Raw genomic sequence first — 21,143 nt, forward strand, 5'->3', positions numbered from 1 at the left:
AAAAGGAGGAGACAGAGGAATTATGATAGCCATTTTCCAATGTCTCAAGGGCTGTTATATGGAAGATGGAGCAAGCTTGTTTTCTCCTGCTCTGGAGGGTAGGACTCGAACCAATGGCTTCAAGTTACAGTACAAGAAAAGAGATTGCAACTAAACATCAGGAAAATCTTTCTGCCAGTAAGAGTTGTTAGGCAGTGGAGGGTCTCCCTTGGGAGGTGGTGGACTCTCCTTCCTTGGAGGTTTTTAAGCAGAGGTTGGATGGCCACCTGTCATGGATGCTTTAGCTGAGTTTCCTGCACTGCAGGGGGTTGGACTAGATGACCCTTGGGGTCCCTTCCAACTCGCTGCAGAAAGGTTTGTGGTTCTCTGCACCCAGCCCCCAAAGAAATTGATGGCTAGGACATTTGGGTAGTCGGTGGAGAATTAGTGTGGTGTCCCAGGATGTGGAAACTTCCCTTCCCTGTTGAAAGCTGCACTTAAATGGGGAGGGGGAAAGCACTCAATCATATGACTTGCTCCCCTTGCATTCTAAAGTAGGGTTGCACCACATGCTCTATTTCTGATTGTATGGGTCCGCTTGCTTGTGCATCATCTGAACATGGTGCTAAGCTGATGGGGCAGCAACACTTAAACATTCTGATGGTGGGGGAGGAATTTGCGATGACTCCACTCATGCTTACCGTTGGTGACTCATGAACATGCATGGTGTGTGAATTGGACCTTGCAACCTGTGGCAGAAGAGTGACTCAGCTGCACCCAAGTTTCCAAAGGTGCTTACAGGTGTGGATGTTGAACAGTGTCCCAATTATTGCTGCTCTCCTTTAATCTGTGAGTGGAATAGCTACTCTAGTTCCATATTCCAAATAACAGCCTCCCCCTGATTAATTTTACTGGACAAGCCAACAGCTATTGCTAATTCACATTCATATGGGCCTGCTGTTTGAAGATAATCTCTCTCCCATTTGCTCAGTGGGTTTTGAAAAGTGGGGGGAGCTTAGGCAGAGAAAGAGAAGCCAAATATCAAAGCTGGTCAGCAGATCTGTTCTGTGATTATGTGCCCTCTCCCCTGTGCTCAGCTTCAATTTGTTATTTTGCTGAGATTTGAAGTGGGTGGTGGGTGTGGAATCTTAAGCTTCTGGGTGCTCATTGGTGTTAGATCATTGCAATCTCACGAAACCCCTCCATGTCTTGTGAATGCTGGTCATCCAAAGAGAAATGAGTTGATTATAATTGAGGAATAATAGCAACTTAATGTTGAGGCGTTGCAGGATTAGACAATTTATTCTTTCAAAGAAGTGGCAAGTTTTTAGAGAACTAGAGTGTATTAGATGAATTAGCTCCAGTCCACCAAAGCTGGAGCCGCAATAAATTGCTGTGGCTTCATAAGAGTGTTTTATGGGTTCTCATTGTTACGATGCCATTTCTCATGTTTTTTATCTACTCTACTCTCATTGACTGCAGTTTAAGATTTATTCCATTCATATAAACTCACTTGCATGCCACTGTCCTGGGCCCTTGCTTCTTATTTATAACCAATTGTTGTTAAGAACGTAAGTAGAGACCCTGCTGGATCAAGCCAGTGCCCATCTAGTTCAGTATCCTGTTCTCACAGTGGCCAATCAGGTGCTTATTATGGAAAGCCCACAAAGAGGACCTGAGTGCAACAGCCAGTACTTGTGATTCTCAGCAGCCTTGGCAGTTGTGATGATTTAGAGTTCCATTCTGTTAAGTATCTGCTGAAGACCTTCCTCTTCCAGTGAGCCTTTTAAGTACTGTAGATGTTTTTCCCAGTCTTTATCTGTATTGGAACTGTGTTTAGATTAATAATAAAAACAATTTGTTACCTGCCCTTCACCCTAAAGTCCCAGGGCGGGTTACAACATTAAAACACAATATTAAAAATTGTTTTCAAACAACTTACAATCACAAATGTACGCTGTATTATTGGCTGCATGTTCTCTACCTTGAGCTCCTTTGAGTGGAAGGTTGGGGATATAAACTTAACTTATACAGGTTGACCAAACTGCGGGAGGCAGTGCAAGACAGGAGTGCCTGGCGTGCTCTGGTCCATGGGGTCACGAAGAGTCGGACATGACTAAACGACTAAACAACAACAACATACAGGGTGATAACTTATACACTACAGGGGTGCCCAAACTTTTTTCAAAGAGGGCCAGATTTGATGAAGCAAACATGTGTGAGGGCCGACCAAAGTTGCTGAGCTTTTGGGGGGCTTGTGGTTGTTGAGCTTTTTTTACAATTTTACCCCAAAGTTGTTTGATTTTTTTTTTTTACAGTGCTGAGCTTTTTAAAGGATTTTACTCCAGGACATATACTGCCTGTTATGCAGGGTGTATTTTGGGATGGTACCCAATCTTTGTTCTACTCAGAGTAGACTCACTGAAACCAATGGACCAAAGTTAGCCATGCCCATTAGGAATAACCATTGGATACAACTCTTGGAACCAGCACTCTTGAGAGGACTTTTTGAAAAATCCTTTGGGGACACCCCCAGAACAGATTGTTTGGGGACCAGGCCTGAGTGGCACATCAAACGCTTGATCAGTTCTCTTATATGGCATAGAATTGGTATAAAGTTGGTCCACTCCCTGTTTGGTTTTGCACAATGAGCTCTGGCTCTCCGTGATCCCCACTGTGCCTGCTTTCCAAAGACAGCTGCAAACTAGACCTTCAATCAGCATTTTCCATCCCTCTAACATTGTCCTGTTGCTTTGGGGGGGGGGGGAGAATGGAGTGTCTGCTGCACTGGCTTTGCCCCAGAGGCACCACACAGTTCCCTGTAGCCATTGCATACAATCCAGAGCAGCCTGCTCCACTGCTTTGTGTTTCAGGGTGGTATGAAGTGCATTACTCATTTTGGAATGGAGTGCCTAGGAGGGAGACTTTCAGAAGGTTTGCTGTGGTAAGTCTGTTGTAGCCAAAAAGAAAAGAAAAGGTCACACGGCACCTTTTTATGAACTAACAGATGTTTGTGGGGTAGAAGCCATGTCATCAGATGTATGTCAGCATCACAGGAGGCTGCTTTATTAAGGCGAATGGGGCACTGCCCCACATCCTCAGTCTTCCCTCAGACATCCCTTGCCTGCCTGCCATTCTTACTTACAAACTAGCTCAGGGGGCAGCCAGCTTCCTTCTCCTCCTGAGGGCTCATCCAAACTTCTCCTTGTCCTGCCACTTTCCCCCAAGGAAAACCCCATCTTTACTGCTGATTTGGAGCAAACATCAGTTGGGTTTTCCACAGATTCATATTTGCTCCAATTCAGTGCTTAAAGAGCAAGATGTCCAGGGGAAGCAGTGGAGAAAACTGCTTGGACCTGTTCCTTCTAGAACTTGAACAAGTGGAAGTGTGGAAGAATGTTGTCCTTGTAGAACTCAGCAGGGAGGAAGATGGGGACAAAGCTAGGATTGGTTGGTTCATTGACTCTGGGTCCTCCTATCATTGGTTCTGTCGCCAACTACTTTTGGGCTCCTTGCTTTCCACCCTACAGTTTAGTAGGCATCAACTGATACTGCACCCTATCTACCAGGGAGTTTCTCTTCCTCCCCTCTTCCTGTTCCTTTATTTGCCTTGGGGGGGGGGGCAACCTTGTTTGATACCACTTTAAATAGTCATGACTCCCTCTCCCCCCAAAAAAACTTCTGGGAGCCGCAGTTTAAGGGTGTTGAAAGAAGACCCCTATTATTTGGAAGAAGCCATGACCGTTTAAAGTGGTATCATAGTGCTTTAAACATACTTTGTGAATGTGGCCGTAGCAGTGTTTGATGACAGAGGGGTGGAACCAGCTTGCAGGTGAGGGTACCCCTTCCTGTGTGAATGTGAGTGTTATCGGAATACCATCTGCAGGGAGGAGCAGACTCACAATACGGCTGTGGCTCTCTGGTTAGCACACAGATGGGCGGGTGGTCTGGTTCTCTGCTCAAAGCTAGCCATGCCCTTTTGTGCTTGTAGCCATATGAGGTGGTGGTCTGTTGCTAAGGAACTGTAGACTTGACTGTGGCAGTCTTTTCTCTTTGAAAGGCTGTGTGTGTGTTCCCCCCCCCCCTTCTGTCAGCCCTAATCTCATGCCTACCCTACAGGACTCAAGGCTTGCTGTTTTGATCATGCATGCAACCCACTGCTCTGGTGAGCAGCAGCAGCAGCAGCAAATTGATTTGGCAAACCATCTTGAGCCAGGTTGGGCCACCTGCCACATTTCCAGGTGGCCTGTGTGTTTGTTCCCCCTCCTTTTTGCCTGTTGTTGTTGTTTAGTCATTTAGTCGTGTCCGACTCTTTATGACCCCATGGACCAGAGCACGCCAGGCACTCCTGTCTTCCACTGCCTCCCACAGTTTGGTCAAACTCATGTTCGTAGCTTCGAGAACACTGTCCAACCATCTCGTCCTCTGTCGTCCCCTTCTCCTTGTGCCCTCCATCTTTCTCAACATCAGGGTCTTTTCCAGGGAGTCTTCTCTTCTCGTGATGTGGCCAAAGTATTGTCCTTCCAGTGAGCACTCAGGGTTGATTTCCTTCAGAATGGATAGGTTTGATCTTCTTGCAGTCCATGGGACTCTCAAGAGTCTCCTCCAACACCATAATTCAAAAGCATCAATTCTTCGGCGATCCGCCTTCTTTATGGTCCAACTCTCACTTCCATACATCACTACTGGGAAAACCATAGCTTTAACTATACTTTAACTTTTTGCCTGAATGCTGAATAAAACCTCATTGTGTTAAAAATAATGGGTGAATTCATGCACCTTGTGCTGGTTCTGGCTTTCCAGGGTCTTGGAAGGGGTGGGCGATGTAAACCTATTGCTGCCCACAGGAAAGATGCTCCTTTTAGTGTTGGAAGTGGACAAACATCAGAAGCTGCCTTCTATTGAGTCAATGCTAACTCTAGCTTAGCATTTCCTACTACACTAACAGAGAGCAACTCTCCAGTGTGGTATAGTGGTTAGGCTGAGTATTGGAGCTTAACTAATGAAGGTGGTTGAGAACGAAATAGGATAACCCAGTGGTTTTCCACCAGTATGCTGTGGCACCCCAGGGTGCCTTGAATGATGGTCAGAGGTGCCACGGGCAACACTGGCCTCTGCCCCTCTTATGTTCCATCCCTGCTCTGATGCCCTCTCACATCTCTGCCTCCTAAAGGCCTGCACAGCTGTCAGTTGCAGCAGCCCTGGATACAAGCTCCTTGGGTGAAAAGTGCCTCTGGGGATGGCCAGGGGGTGCTTCCCAGGCACCTCTCTTTGGGATGGGGAGGGCAGCTCAGATACCAGGGGTGGCAGCAGTGCCTGCCCAGAGGACTCCCAGGGAGAGGGGGGAGGAAAGTGTTCAAAAAGGGGTGAGACGCTGCCAGCTTGGCAGGCAAGGGGTGACATAGCTGAGCTCCTGAGCCCCACAGGGGTACCGCAGAAAACATGTAGTTGGTCAAGGAAGCCGTGGACTCGAAAAGGTTGAAACCCCATGGGATAACCCCATGGCACCTTGTAAGAAGGATGACAACACGACTTCAAAACATTGTCTCTTTTTCATTGCTTTCAGTACCATTGACCATGGTATCCTTCTGGAGCAGCTGTCCAAGTTAGGAGTAGGTGGAACTGCTTTATGGTGGTTCTGGTCTTACTTGTTCGGTGATGCTTGGGGAGTGTTCTTTGGCCTCATGGAGACTTCAGTGTGGGGTACAATTTTATTCCTAATGCTGTTTAACATCTCTATCAGGCATCCCCAAACTTCGGCCCTCCAGATGTTTTAGACTACAATTCCCATCTTCCCCGACCACTGGTCCTGTTATCTAGGGCAGTGTTTCTCAACCAGTGTGCCTCCAGATGTTTTGGGACTACAACTCCCATCATTCCTGACCACTGGTCTTGCTAGCTAGGGATGATGGGAGTTGTAGTCCCAAAACATCTGGAGGCACACTGGTTGAGAAACACTGATCTAGGGATCATGGGAGTTGTAGGCCAAAACATATGAAGGGCCGCAGTTTGGGGACGCCTGATCTATATGAAACCACTGAGTGGGGTTATTTGAAGGTTTAGAGTATGTTGTCAGCAATATGCTGATGACACACAGCTCCACTTCCACTTTACCTCTGCATGTGAGACAGTGGATGTGCTGGATCATCGTCTTGCCTTGGTAATGGACTGGATGAGAGCCAACAAACTGAAACTCAGCCCAGATAAGACTGGAATAGTGGGTGGTTCACTAGACAGCATGGAAGAGAGGTTGCCTGCTCTTGGTAGGGTTACACTCCCTCTGAAGGAGCAGGTACATAGCTTGGATCTGTTGTTGTTGTCTCTTGGCTCAGGTGCCTTCAGTGGTACAAAGTGCCTTCAATGAGCTTTGGCTAGTGGTCCAGCTGTGCCCCTATCTGGGCTGGGATAGCCTAACTTCTGTTTTCTGCAACGCAATATACATGGGGCTGCCTCTGAATATGCTTTGGGAACTTCAGCTGGTGCAGAATTCAGTGGCTAGGTTGCTCACCAGGGCAAGACAGTTTGAGCATATCACACTGATGCTAGCCTGATAGCACTGGCTGCCAATTAGTTTTGGGGCCCAATTCAAAGTGCTGGTTTTGACCTATAAAGCCTGAAATGTGGTCCCTCTCCACATAGACACCTACCTGGATCCTGCAATCATCCCCTGAGACCCTTCTTTGTGCACCTCTTCCACAAGAGGTCCGGAGGACTGGCAACACGACAAGGGGCCTTTTCTGTGATGATTCCCCGTTTGTGGAATGCTCTCCCCAGAAGGCTTGCCAGGCACCTTGCTTACATATCTGTAGGTGCCAGACAAAACAATTCCTCTTTTCTCATGCCTTTGGCTAATTAAATAATCTATTTACAGTTAGGTAGCTGTGTTGGACTGATGTAGTCGAAACAAAATAAAAAAAATCCTTCCAGTAGCACCTTCTTACATAATAAGGATAAATACATAATATTTATCCTAATAATAATAATAATTATAATAATAATACATAATGACAAATGGACATAAATCTGACATCAGGAATCACAAGACAGAGGAACCAGTAGGAGAATACTTCAATCTCCCAGGATATTCTATACAAGATCTCAAAGTAGCTGTCTTATTACAAAAGAATTTCAGAAATAGACTGGAAAGAGAAGTTGCTGAATTGCAACTTATTACCAAACTTAAAACCATGGAGAGACCTGGTCTGAATAGATTTAGGTTTACCACACCTATCAGCCAATCACCCATTCCCACCACCCTTCTGAGTAATACCCCTCCCCACCCTCTCACTAGATATATATATATATATATATATATATATATATATATATATATATATGTTTTAAAAACAAGTTTATTAATCAATTTAAAATATGATATAGAGCAAAAGCATATATGGCAACAGTATAACACAAATACATCTAATCTTATAGATCATGACCATTGCCTATATCCATGCGCATCTATGTAAATAAAAAAAAAACCCTTCCCCCTTCCCCCCTCCCACCCCCTCCCATCTTTCTTTCCAACCATTTCCTTACCATCTTCCCTCCCTCCCTGGTTTCTCTTCAGATCGTATAAATCTTTCGCCTTTTACCCACCCTCTCACTATATATAAGGGTCTGGTGACGTCTGTTTCAGTGTGTCTGAGGAGGTGTGCATGCACACGAAAGCTCATACCAAGGACAAACTTAGTTGGTCTCTAAGGTGCTACTGGAAGGAATTTTTTTATTTTGTTTTATGGCCTTTTAAACTGTATGTGGGAGGTGTTCTTGTTTTTGTTTGTAACTATGCTATGTATTTTTTTATATTTAAACTATCCTGTAATCTTCGAATGAAGGGCAGTATAAAATTTTAATTAACAATTTAACAAACAAATGATGAGGTGTATGGGTTGTTAGGCAGTGTTCGAAATTATCCTGCATCTCTAACTAAGAAAGATCAGGTACTGAGAAAGGCTTCTGCCTGAGATTGTGGACAGTTGCTGCCAGCCAGGGCTGGATGAACCAACTATGGTATATGGCAGCCCTCTGTGGTCCTAGGGGACTCTGGTAATCAATTCCATTTCTATTTTTTTTTAATCTCCTTTTGCGAATGGATCAAAATGTCCTGGCGCCACCCTTGGTGCCTGGCACCTCCACTTGCCCAGCTGCAATCAGCTGATCTGTCGGGCACAGCGGCAGCAAAGGACCTTGTGCCTTTTGCTGTCACGTTACCTCCACCAAATGTCTGATTTGCCTGGCAGCATAAATAAATAAATAAATAAATAAATAAATAAATAAATAAATAAATAAATAAATTGCTGCCACCCTGCAGGCCCCCTGATTTACCCAGCAGCGAGCTAAATAAACAAATCCCCCTTTCCCCTGCTGCCTGGGGAATCGTGTATTTTGCACAGTGGTGCCATAGCAAAAGACCTAGCAAAATCAGCAGACCACCTGATTCACCCAGCAGCAATTCTTTTGTGGGGTGGGGATTTGGGGGCAGGTGTATGCGCGGCTGCCTGGTCTGGTAGCAGGGCAAAAGAAGAAGAAAATACATTTTGTTTTGGCTCCAGCAATCAAAGTCCCATGAGCCCCATGGTTCCTTCCAGTCCTATTCCAGTTTCTAACACTGTTGGGGGGGTAGTATCTCTGGTGGGGAACAATGTGCTTCTTCTATGGCAGTTTGCCCACCTTTGGACCCCACTCTACACTCAGCTCTCACCTGTGGCTCCTAGAAGCTGTCAGCTTGTAGCAACAGCCACACCCCTAGGAAATGGCTTTGACTGGCCGGCTAAACCAGGTGAGGCCAGCCGATGGGTCTAAAATCCTTGGTGAGTTAGGGTCTTCCCATGCACATGAAGACAGGCTCTGGCAGATTCAGTTGACAACAAGACCAAGAGTGGGTCCAACGGTCAAGGAGGCAGTTTCTGCATGTGCTGTAGGGGGTAGTGCGGGGCAGATGGGGCTCACCAACCTGGGAAGGTAGCCCATCTACCGTAGGAGAAGAAAAACTCTGGTTCTAAACTTCAGCTGCCTTGCAGGAGAAGATTGGGCGGTTGGGTGGCGCCTTGTATACCTCCTTCTGGCAACTCTGCAGCCAAGCTGGTGCCAAATGTATTGCTCTGCTTTCCTTTGGACCACATCAGTGAGGCTGAGGGGGGGTGTCTTGTCATCTTGGCAGCCCCAGACCTCCGTACACACTGGCCAGGCTTGCACTCCAGGGAGGTCACTTCAGTGCTGCTAATGCAGAGGTTTGGTTTCATCCCCAAAGGCAGACTCTATTGTCTCTCAAGACAGACAGATGCCAACAATAATTATGGATGTGATTTATTTATTTATTTTTTAAAAAGCATGATTTCCTCATAACTGATTTCTGTGTTGTTTTCTTCCTGCTTTCGCTTCCTTGCAATGAGGGTGTAGCTTGGCATACATTTCCTGGCTATGTGGGTGAAGAGCTGCAGCTCAGTGAACTTGGCATGCAGTAGGTCTCGGTTTTAATCCCCGACATCTCCAGGAAGTGCTAGGAATGCCCTCTTTCTGAAGCCGCAGAGAGAGCTGTTGCCAGTCAGTGTATACACTGCTGAGCTGATGGGCCAAGGGTCTCACTCTGCACTAGGCAGCTTCCTATGCATTTTAGTTGACATGGCATTCACTGAAAGCAGTGGGTATCTAACTTAAAAGCTGATTTAATTCATTGGGACTTTGGAGTTGGTTTGCAGACTTAGTTTGGAGGGCAATTGGTGGCTTACCTTGCTTAACTGAAACTCTATACTAAGCGTTCTCTGCAGTGGGTGACGTTCTTGACAGATGGCTCTCTGGTCCAGCGGAGGATTCTGTCAGCAGCACTGCAGTGGGAAGCCATTCTTTGCCTATTCCCTCTGTCCCCAGTCATGCTGTTCTGCCCTACCACTCATCTGCAGCAGATTTTGGAGGGTGCAGGGGCACGTAGCCAAAATGATACTGTGGTACTGACAGAACCCTCTATTGGGTCAACAATGTGCCAGGACACTGTGAAGGGCACTGCTATTGGATATGTGCTAAAAAAAAACCCTGCTTGGTTCCACCCCCCACCCCCAGCCTACCCCCGCCAAGAATAGCATAAGAGAGAAAAGCGTTGCTAGGAGACGTACCTAAATCATAAATTGGGTGATTGCTTTATAGAAGAAAAATACCACATTTAATATTTGGGTTGCAAATACAGTGTGTGTGTGTTTGTTTGTGTGTGAGAAAGGGAAAGGGAGGGAGGGGTAGAGAGGGAGAGAGAGAGAGAGAGAAGGAAAGAGAGAGAGAGAGAGAGAATCTCCTCTACTGCCAAGTCTGTATGTTGATCATGTGGGGCAGGACACAAGAAGAACATTTTGGGCAATATGAAACTTTTTCATTCTGTTCCACTGTTAACATGGCATACAGACATGGCATTAGGGTAGGGTGGCTCAGCATGAAGCCCGTGGGGTGATTCTTGGCAATATTTGATGGCCCACTGCCCTCACACTGCCTTCCCAAAGCCAGGTTATTGAGATGCTGGGTTTTGGGAAGGAAGCATGAGGGCTCTAGGACTGTGCCAGAGCCTCATGCCTCCTTCCCAAAGCCTGCTGCCTCACTTACTCATCTTTGGAAAGGCAGCAGAAGGGCTGCAGGGGCATCAAATTTTGACCTCACTCCTGTCTTGCTCCACAAGGCAGTTATTGTGGCCCACTTGGTATGAAAAGTTGGAGAGCTCTGTATTAGAGGAACCTTGGATATATTTGTACCACAGCTTTAAAACACCGAGAAAACCCTGTCATGGCTCGGTGCCAGCAACATCTGGACTTCAGAGCATAGTTAGGGAGCCACAAGGTTCCTCAGCTTTGGTGAATTGATTGCCTTACTCAGCACTGGGCAGCTTCCTAAGTTGATATGCTGATAAATATTGATACTCTTTATTTTGGCTTGCCAAGAAAGCTAATATTTTCTCCTCCTCCTCCTCCTCCTCCTCCTCCTCCTCCTCCTCTCTTCTCTTCTCTTCTCCCTTCCAGCTATCAAGGTGAGCTGTGTGGGTTCCTGTGGGGTCTCCAGCAAAATAAACGACACTGCGTGGACAGTGGAGGAGCAGTACTTCAGTACAACCCTTTCAATGGCGGATAAAGGTATGATTGGGGGAGGAAACTCTGGTTGTAGATGGGTCTGGTTTCTGAAACAGTTGTGTGACAGCGAGGACTTGTACTGTCGCCTGAAAAGGTCTCTGACTCTTTTCCTGGTAGCTGGTAAAAGTCAAGGCACAGCTATGCATATGTCTCTAACTCTGCCTTTGGAGTGTCAGAGTAGGACCTGGAATACCCGGGTCCAAATCCCTACTTGGCCATGAAGCTCGCTGGGTGATCTTGGGCCAGTCACTACCTCTCAGCCTAACTAACCTACCTCACAGGGTTGTTGTGAGGATTAAATGAGGAGCGGGAGAACCAGGTAGGCCAGTTTTGAGCTCCTTGAAGAAAAGGCAGGGGTAGATATGCAATCGGTCCATCAGTAACTACAGTCTGATCCCCCCCCCCGGTATTATGCTTCTCCCCTTATATTGAGTCAAACCATTGGCCCTTTTGCCTTTTATTAGAAGAAGCTTTAAAACCAGGTGTCTGCTTGGCAGGGAGGAAGAGTTTAACAAGTGGGAAATGCTCTCCTTGCCTTTCCCCTTCTAGCTGCCACCTGCCTTGCATCTTGCAGGGCGTCCTGAATACAGAATTGACAGGTGACCTTGGTTTGCAGGTGGGTTGGTAATGGGAGTAGGCGGGTCCCAAACCATGTGGGATTTTACAACAGGTCCAAGGAGCATATGGCCCTCCAGATGTTGCTGAACTACAGCTCCTGTCATCCCTGGCCACTGACCATGCTTGCTGGAGCTGATGTGAGTTGTAGTTCAGCAAACTCTTGGAAGGTCAGAGGTTCCCCACACTTCCTTTAGAGATAAGCACCAGAACCTTGGGACTGGAAACAGATTGGAAGCCGGAGGAACTCTTGAGCATTGGCAAGGTTCTGTATTGAAGAGGGTCTTCCTCTGGTGGTGCCCATGAATCTCTTGAGTCCCCCACTCCCCGTTGTCCTCTTGGTCATGAGTGATAGCCCTTGAGGTGTTTCACTTGCACCCACTCCCCACCTACTATCCCCTTGGTAGTGAGTTGCTTTTTAACTTCATAGTACCAGCACCTTTTTCTTCCAAATGTCAAAAGTGTAGCACTTGCTGTAACAGCTTCATGGTGAAGGCTGGCACCTTTTCTTCTTTTTTTTTAAAGCACTGGTTTTGAGAGGGATTACTTCCCCACCACCACACTTGAAAAGGAAATTCGGAGAGTGACACCCTTTCCCACTTCCTCTTTCGGCTCTGTATGCTTTGCAAGGCTCAGATTAATTCCACTGGATATACAGCTTTTAACAAGAACTCTTGGAAAAGGCAAAATGTTTGTGCACTTTAAATATAAAATTCCTTATAATACTGTGCTTTAATGCTGTCACCTGTGCTGAGACCTTAGGGTGAAGGGTGGGTAATAAGAATTATCATTTGTCTCTTGCTAGTTCAGAGGAGCAGAGAGAAGGGTGGCTGGGCTGGTGCCGCCTACAGAACTTCCCCAAACCCCCAAATGTGCTCAAGTGGGCCTTGGAGGGTTGGTGGCCCCTGCTGTACTAACTGCAGTTCCCCTGCTACCTTCAAGGGCAGCCCCATGTACAATGTAAGGCAGTACAGTGGTACCTCTACTTACGAATTTAATGCGTTCCGAACACACATTTGTAAGTCGAAAAAATTTGTAAGTCGAATCCCATAGGAATGCATTGGGAGAAAAAATTCGTAAGTCAAAGCAACCCTATCTAAAAATTCGTAAGTAGAAAAAATCCTATCTAAACCGCATCCAAGATGGCGGACCAAGCTCCGTTCGTAAGTAGAAACATTCGTAAGTAGAGTTATTCGTAAGTAGAGGTACCACTGTATCATATTAAAGAGAACCAGTACCGGTATGCACCCAGCAATAATGCAAGCTCTCCTTCTTGCATACATCCTGTCCCTCAGAAGGAACGGCATTTAGCTAGTAAAAATTTTAAAAAAACATTTTCTGGGCACAATGGCTTTCTCCCTGGTGGGAACAGCATCTTTCTTTGGGGGCTTCCTCCTCTTGAATAGAGCCCCAGCCCACCTGAAAGATTCCTGTTAATGAGCCACTTGGCACGGATCCATGGTGTAAGGTGGATGGGGGACCTGGCCACGTTCCAGAGACTCTGTAGGGTTGAATGAGCGGCGCCTTTCACTGGCTGGCAAACAGGTTGCAAAGGGCACAGATTAATTTTCAGCATCGAAACTAGTCGGCAAAAAACAGCAGCAACCACTGCTGCACAGTGGTGCTTTGTTAGTAAATGTACACTGGAGGGGAGGGGAAGGGTGTGTAGAGCAGAGGAATGTCAAATGACGCACTGAAAAAAATGGGAAATGGGGCCGAAGGGAGCAGCCAGACTCGCTTGGCAACTTCTGCTTGACTGAGGACTTTGAAGCAAGGTGAGGGGAAGCTACTTGTACACCCTGAGCCGAAGTGTTGCTCCAGCTTCGATCCTCAAGCCCCTTTGCTGTTGCAGGTAGCCCTGGGATTTTGCTTAGAGTGCTCTCTCTCTCTCTCTCTCTTTCTCTCTCTCTCTCTCTCTCTCTGTGTGTGTGTGTGTGTGTGAGAGAGAGAGAGAGAGAGAGAGAGAGAGAGAGAGAGAGAGAACAAACTCAAGGTTGTTGCATTCAGTAGAAGCTTCCTCTTCTGCCTTTAAATGCCCAGAGCAAAACGGAAAAAACCAGCTGAGGATTTCATCCCTCAAAGTGTTTTGGCAAGTTCTGCAGCAGATGAGTACTCGAGTCTGAATCTGGATTCCTGGGCTCTGACTCTTTAAAGGTCACTGGCTCTTGAGAGGCTATAGGACATCCTTCTGCTGATAATTTGTCAGCATGTTGCCTCTGAACGTGGGGGTTCTACCTGGCTATCGTTTGCCAAAAGCTATGATAGAAATCTTGTCTATGGATTTGTCTAACTCCCTTTGGAAGCCACCTAAGTCTGTGTCCATCACACCTTGTGACACTGAGTTTCATGAAGCAATTTATTTTGCCTTCCCTGAATTTACCTGGTCTTTAGGTTTTCATTAGGTAACCTCCAAGTGCTAGTATTATAGTGAAAAACAGCCTCTGTGACCACTGTCCTCCGGTTTTGTAGGGAATACATGCTGTGGTGCTCACAAACTACTAGGAGTGTTGTTGCTTACAAGAGGAGGTAAGTTTAGATGAAAATGTAGGTGGTTTAACTTAAGCAGGCTTAGTAGTTACATTAGAGGGAGCGGGTGGCACTGTGGTCTAAACCACTGAGCCTCTTGGCCTTGATGATTGGAAACTCAGCGGTTCAAATCCCCACGACTGGGTGAGCTCCTGTTGCTCTGTCCCAGCTTCTGCCAACCTAGCAGTTTGAAAGCACACCAGTGCAAGTAGATAAATAGGTACGGCTCCGGTGGGAAGGTAAACAGCGTTTCCATGCACGCTCTGGTTTCCGTCATGGTGTTCCATTGCACCAGAGGCAGTTTAGTCATGCTGGCCACATAACTCAGAAGGCTGTCTGTGGACAAACACCGGCTCCCTTGGCCTGAAGCAAGATGAGCACCGCACCCCATAGCCGCCTTTAACTGGACTTAACCGTCCAGGAGTCCTTTACCTTACATTAGTCCTATCTTGCCTGCAGTTCTGCTAATTGACATCGGGTCCAGGGCAGGGACCTGGGTGGGAGCCCAGATCAGTGTTAACCATTGTTAACTTGATGGAGCAAGTAGCCAGGGATAACTAGCCAGTTAGGCAAACAGAAGGAATTGGATATGTGAGCAAGCGGGAAGTATGTGCAATCATGTGATCCTCTTACCCACAATTAAGACACAGCCCTAGCGCAGCCGCATTTGCAGAGCTAAAGGAATCTTTGGCACTCTGAATGTTGATGGGCTATAGCTCCCATGATCCCTAACAATTAGCCACAGTAGCTGGAGCTGATGGGAAATGGAGGCCCAGTACTGTACTAGTTTTCTGGGAATGCAGTTGATAGGTCCCAGAGAGGCGATCAGTCCAGAATGGCAAAGACTGGTGTAGGTGTTAATTGCTCTTTTTAACATTTTAAATGTGTTTTTTATTATATGGTTTTATGTTTTATTTGAGATATACAGTGGTACCTCTACTTATGTGCCCATTTTGTTATGTATCCTTCGGGATACGCACGTCGCAAAGCCAGAAGTATATTTCCGGGTTTCGCCGCACATGCGCAGAAGCACTCTACCATGCTGTGCGCATGCGCAGAACAGGCAGCTCCGGTTGCAGAAACCTCACTGTTTAGGGAAGCTTTTAATGTTTAATAGATTATTGTATTTTAATGTTTTGTTGGAAGCTGCCCAGAGTGGCTGGGAAAACCCAGCCAGATGGGTGGGGTATAAATAAAATAATTAATAATAATAATAATAATAATAATAATAATAATAATAATAATAATAATATCATCATCATCATCATCAAATGGAATTAGAGGAGATACCTAGTCAACAGCTTTTGGCAATTGAGGATTGGAATTAAGGTCCCCCAAGGCAACCAGCAACTGCAGGACAAAACTTGGTTACAGAATGTGGTTAAGGAGGCAGCACCTAAAGTAAACCATGACCTCGGGATTGGATTACACACTGAGTCAAACCTTGAACACAGTTAAAAAAGCATTTGCTAACATGACACCATCACCCACCACCCAGACCCTGGAGTCCTTCCCATTCTGGCCTGAAGGGGGTGCACTGCCACTTCATCTCATCAGATTTATTTTGGAGCCCCTCCTGTCAGTTTTTTCTCTGCCTTTTTTCCCATCAGGTTGCCAATACGCACCTGGAATGTGGCTTGGCGAAACAACTGAAGTTATCCATTATGGGTGTAGCAGAACCACGGATACGTGGGCCCATAAACCTCCTTGAAGGTCACTTTCCTGACGTGCTCTGTACATTGCAATGGTTTTGTCTTGGGCTTTCCAACCAAAGTTGTTGAGCTTTTTTTTTTAGGATTAAAGTTGTTGAGGTGGTTTTTTAACGATTTTACCCCAGGAAACAAACTGCCGCAGGAGCCGGATTAAACTGAACGGCGGGCTGGATTAGGCCTCCGAAACGGACTTTGGACATTCCTGTGATGACACCAGAGCACTCTGTCTGCCATTCCCTTGCCATGTAACTTCCTCATGATGCATATGTAATTTTCATGCAGATATGCCTTCTTTTGAAGCAATACATTTCCTCCCCTGCCCTCACCCCCCCCCCAATGCACAAGTGGCCACCCTCCAAGGGATTGTTCCGCACCCCTTAACTTTAGTTTTTTAGGACTGCACTGCTGGTTATTATTTAATTTTCTTTAAAAGGTTGCCGTTTTCTTCCCTACTTTTTATTTTATTTTATTTTTTAAAAACCCCACTTGGTAATTTTGTGTTTTTATGGTGAGCTGTTTTTAGTTGCTTTTGAAGCTGCTCTAGTTGCTTTTGATGTGCAGGCTCTAAAAATATTGTTTTTATTTCCTTTGATGATGCTGTTGTGATCCTTTCTGGGTTGTTGTGAGGCTGCTGGTACTTACGATACTGCTACTAATACCGTTAATGACCATACCTAATAACAGGAATAATTTTAAAAAGAGAACTGGAATTTATTACCAGAGTCTCCTAGGATCATGGGGGAGCTGCCACATACCAGTAGTTGGTTCATCCAGCCCTGACTGGCAGCAGCTCTCCAGAACCTCAGGCAGAAGTCTTTCTCAGTACCTGATCTTTCTTAGTTACAGTACATAAAGATGCCGTGGGCTGAACCTTCTGCCACTGAGCTCTGGTCTCTGACTGTTCTCAAACTTTATTTTATTTATTTATTTATTTATTTATTACTTATTTTTATGCTACTTGATTGCAAGACAAAAACAAAAGAACCTCAAAGCTGTTTACAAAAAAAACAAGAAAACCAGTTTTGTTTATTTTTTTAAAACCACCTCAGTTCGAAACAAGAAAATTTAAACTTGCAAAAATAGTTAAAAAAACTGAATTAAAACACAGGTCAGCATTCTACATGTCTGGGTAAGCTTGCCTAAACAGAAATGTTTTTAGCATGCACCAAAAAGAGTGTGGTGGAAGTCTACAGGTATGCTTGATGTAAATAGGCAGGGAGTTCCAAAGTGCAGGTGCTGCCACACTAAAATATTGATTTCTTACAAATGTGGAATGAGCATTGTGTGGCACTGCCTGCTCTGTGGAATGGGGCGGTTGGACGGGCCTTTATGGAGTATGGTGATTTTTCAGGTAAACTGGGCGCACCTAGACCTCCTTAGTTCCTGTAACACATTTTACAGAGTCTTTGGGGAAGCAACATTGACCCACTGGCTGGGTAGTCTGTCTGCACTCCAGAAAGCAAGCCAAAAAGGGCTGTTCCTTCTTCCATGCCTTCAGACAGCAAGCTGAAACCAGGTGTGCAGATACAAGCCTGGCTATGTCTACCCCTCTGTGTCTGAATTCCCATCCTTCCTCTGACATCACCTCCATTTGCTACCAGGTGGAGTTGCTCGTGCGTCACACAAACCTCTTAACTGCAGCTTACTACATGCACAAGAGCTGAGTCACCAGACAGACTCAGACCACAGAGGTCCATCAGCAGGCCTTCTCGGAGGTCCAGAGAGGCCTGTGGCACTTCCAGCTTTCAATGACCCTGGCCATTAAAAAAAAAGTATCAATGACCCACAGGGGTGAGGGGAAGAAGGCATGTCTCTTACTAAATCACAACTTTTCTTTGCTGAAATTTGGAGCTTTAAGCTGAAAGCGTGCATGACGTTTGGGCTGATGTGTATAAATATATAACAAATGTCTAAATTTGTAACTCTGGCCCAAAGGCCCTCCTGGCTCTTCCCACCTCCTCTAATTGGCACCTGGCTCTAGAACAGGATGCAGGCCTGACCAAACAGGTTCTTCTGGGTTTCTTGTATAAACAGGTGGGTCTTCACATGTGAAATTGGGTAGAAGTCTCCCTCCCTCCCTCCCTAGTGTCAAAAGTAAGATTCACTGGGTTGGTAGCAGAAGGAGTTTTGTATTGGAGCTGTTTGCTCCACACACAGCTATCCCTTTTGACTTTGTTGCATCGTCATTTGTGCCCTTTCACAGCCAGGTTTTTCTCTCTCTTTCTCTCTCTCTCTCTCTCTCTCTCTCTCTCTCTCTCTCTCTCTCTCTCTCTCTCTCTGTGTGTGTGTGTGTACCCAATGACACACATCATACACTACCAAATTGATTTCCAGTAAGGTTGTACAGTATGTTTGTTAGTTCAACTAAGCCTTTGGTTGATTCACTGATGGAATGGAGAATTAATTTAAGACTGCTTCTTTTAAACCCTTGATTCTGACAAGCCACTTTAGCAATCAGGGCTTTCCTCAAAGAATCCTGGGAACCATAGTTAAGTAAAGGTTCTGAAAGTTGTCAAGAGACGCCCCCTATTCACCTACTCACCAGTGGTTTTTTTTCTGGAGAAAAAGGTGGGGAAACTCACCACAAAGTTGGTTGGTTAGTTTATTGTGGGGCCAGTCACAGTGCCACCCCCTTCCCTGGGCAGTGGCTGAATGTAGGATATGAATAATAAACTCAAGCAGACAATGGTTTGGATTAGAAATGGCCACAACTTATTGATTATTGATATAGGTGGATTTTTGGCTTCGGGTGTATATCCATTCCGGCCTCCGCCCCCAGTCAAAAAATAATTATTATTTAATTTTGAAAAGGTAAGGTAAGGGGAAATGGTTCCCTTGAGTTAAAAAAATTAAAATATTGCACTTCGTAGAGGTACAATTTCAGGATAGGTCATAACACTCAGTCCGTCTTCCCAAGGAACTGTGGGAACTTTAGCTGTGTGGTGGAGATACAGAGTCTCCAATCAACTCTTGGCACCCTTAATGAGCTATACTTCCCAGGATTCTTTGGGGAAGCCATGACTGCGTAAGTGATACAGGAGTGTCGCAGTGGATACAACCAGCTTGCTTTTGCTTCAAATGATAAGCTTTCTATCTCATGCTCCTCTTCCACCTTCGGATGCAGAGGCCAAAACAGATTTGAGTAAATGCAGTCTTAACTGGTTAGTGGGCAGATTACTAGTGAATAGAAAGACTTGGTCCATAAAGCTCAGTATTGTCTTCATTGACAGGCAGGAGCTCTCCAGGGTTTCAGACAGGGGACATTCTCAGACCTACTAGCATCATGTAAATATATGGTAAAGGATTAAGCAGTGATTCCCCAACACAAGTTTGGGTTAAAAGTGAGTCATAGGGCTGAAACAGTTGGGAGAAGCCTGCTCTGTACTGAGCTAGAAGGAACATAATAAACTGCTTTGTTCCCAAGTGGGTATTCCAAACCCCTTGACCGTTGATCCACGAAATGCAGTTCTTCTTCCCCAGCAGACAGGATCTGGCCACTCTTGGCTCCTTGCAGCTCCCAAACAGCCTCCCTCACAGAAAATGATGAAGTTACCTTTGCTGCTCATGTTTCGAGTGTCTCTTCTCTGAAACCAGATCGCCTCCTCCAAAGCATCCAACCTGTGCCTTGTTATTATATTCTAGAGAACAATTCAGCAGTGTGGCCGATGAGGCAGGTAGCAGCCACCTGGATGGGATGGGAAAGGCACAGAGATATGCTTGCATTCAAAGCCATGGAAACTTGGCCTCTATCCCACAAACTTATCTGCATCTCAAAGGGGAGAGGGCAGAGGAGGTAGCGCTGGGGGAGAGGGTTCTTGCTTATATCAAGCCTCCTTTCAGGGTCGAAAGAGGCCATATATTTCTGTTGCCATTTCAAAAGATGGATAGCAAGAGAGCAACAGAGCCTAGGGCTTGCCAACCTACCGTAGCAGTTCGAAAGCACGTCAAAGTGCAAGTAGATAAACAGGTACCGCTCCGGCGGGAAGGTAAACGGTGTTTCCGTGTGCTGCTCTAGTTCGCCAGAAGCGGCTTAGTCATGCTGGCCACATGACCCGGGAGCTGTACGGCGGCTCCATCAGCCTGTAAAGCGAGATGAGCACGGCAACCCCAGAGTCGTCCGCGACTGGACCTAATGGTCAGGGGTCCCTTTACCTTTACAACTATTAGTAGTTTACTATTAGTGTGTATTTTACTATTAGTATTTTAACAAAAGAGAGATTCTGCTTAACTGCATATAAGTCCTTTAAGCAGTTTACATATCAGCGTTGGAATTGTCAGCAAAAAACCCCAACCCATTTAAAACAACTCATAAGAAGAGCAGAATGAGTAAACTCAAAAGTTAAAAGTATGCATTATAAGGTAAAAATGCGGATTAAAATATATGTCAACTTCACATGTCTGAGGAGGCTTGCATAAACAGAAGTGTTTTTAGCAGGCACACAAAACAAGAAAGCAAAGGTGCCTGCCTTATGTCAATGGTAATCAGGCAACAATTAAACCAAAAACTTAAAAAAGAGTGGGAAAGTGTGGGAGAATATATGATAAAACATTGTTCCCAAATCAAACTCTTGATATGCATTTACTAAATTTCATAAAGTAAAAATTAGGATAGATAAGTTATTTATTGTGTGTAAATGAGATAACAAAGGTAATCAACACAACTGAAAAGAAACCTGAGTGATTGTCACTGTGGTAATCTGCAAGGGGTTCCCACTATAACTATTGAGGCTGCGTACACACCACACATTAAAACAGATTCCTGGGAACTGTAGTTTAGGGTTACTGGGAATTGTAGCTCTGGCATGTTCAGTCTTTTTAAACAATCTTAAAAACCTCTCCTTCCCTCTCCTTCCCTGATCTCGCTGGCTGGTGAAATCTGTTCAAGAATCTCAATTACCTCAACAATAAATTAGTGTGTAACTTGACAAAAAATCAGCAAATCTTCCTTCAAATTATTTGTTGTTTTTATTGTCTGTGCCTGCAGGAGGAAGGGTTCAACCGGAAAGTTTTGCTCTATGCCTTGCTTACACTGGCAGGCCATCAATATATACTGCTCAGTTTTTTTAAAAAAGAAAGAAAGCTCCATATGGTGTTCTGCAGAAATAAGGCCTGACACTCTCCAAGAAATTTCCTAGCTGTCTCTCCACTGAGTTCACTGCTCCCACCTAACCCTCTGCCTGTCCCCCTCCCTGGACAAAGGGGACAA

The 21,143-nt window shown here is 45.6% G+C and overlaps 1 protein-coding gene across 6 annotated transcripts in view; it reads left to right on the forward strand.

Annotated features, from left to right (window-relative positions):
• Positions 1-21,143, forward strand: part of ARRDC1 (arrestin domain containing 1) — a 98,316-nt gene that overhangs the window by 60,006 nt on the left and 17,167 nt on the right. For 4 of the 6 annotated variants that reach the window (XM_088665001.1, XM_060270277.2, XM_060270276.2 and 1 more), the window contains exon 2: positions 10,977-11,087. The exons of the other annotated variants lie outside the window; for them this stretch is intronic. In XM_088665001.1, coding sequence (XP_088521127.1) covers positions 11,075-11,087 — 13 coding nt within the window. In that variant the 5' untranslated portion in view covers positions 10,977-11,074. The remainder of the gene's footprint in view (positions 1-10,976; positions 11,088-21,143) is intronic. 6 annotated transcript variants of the gene reach the window in all.

The sequence above is a fragment of the Zootoca vivipara genome, chromosome Z2 (assembly GCF_965207765.1).
Source record: "Zootoca vivipara chromosome Z2, rZooViv2.hap1.1, whole genome shotgun sequence".
In the NCBI taxonomy this organism is placed as follows: domain Eukaryota; kingdom Metazoa; phylum Chordata; class Lepidosauria; order Squamata; family Lacertidae; genus Zootoca; species Zootoca vivipara.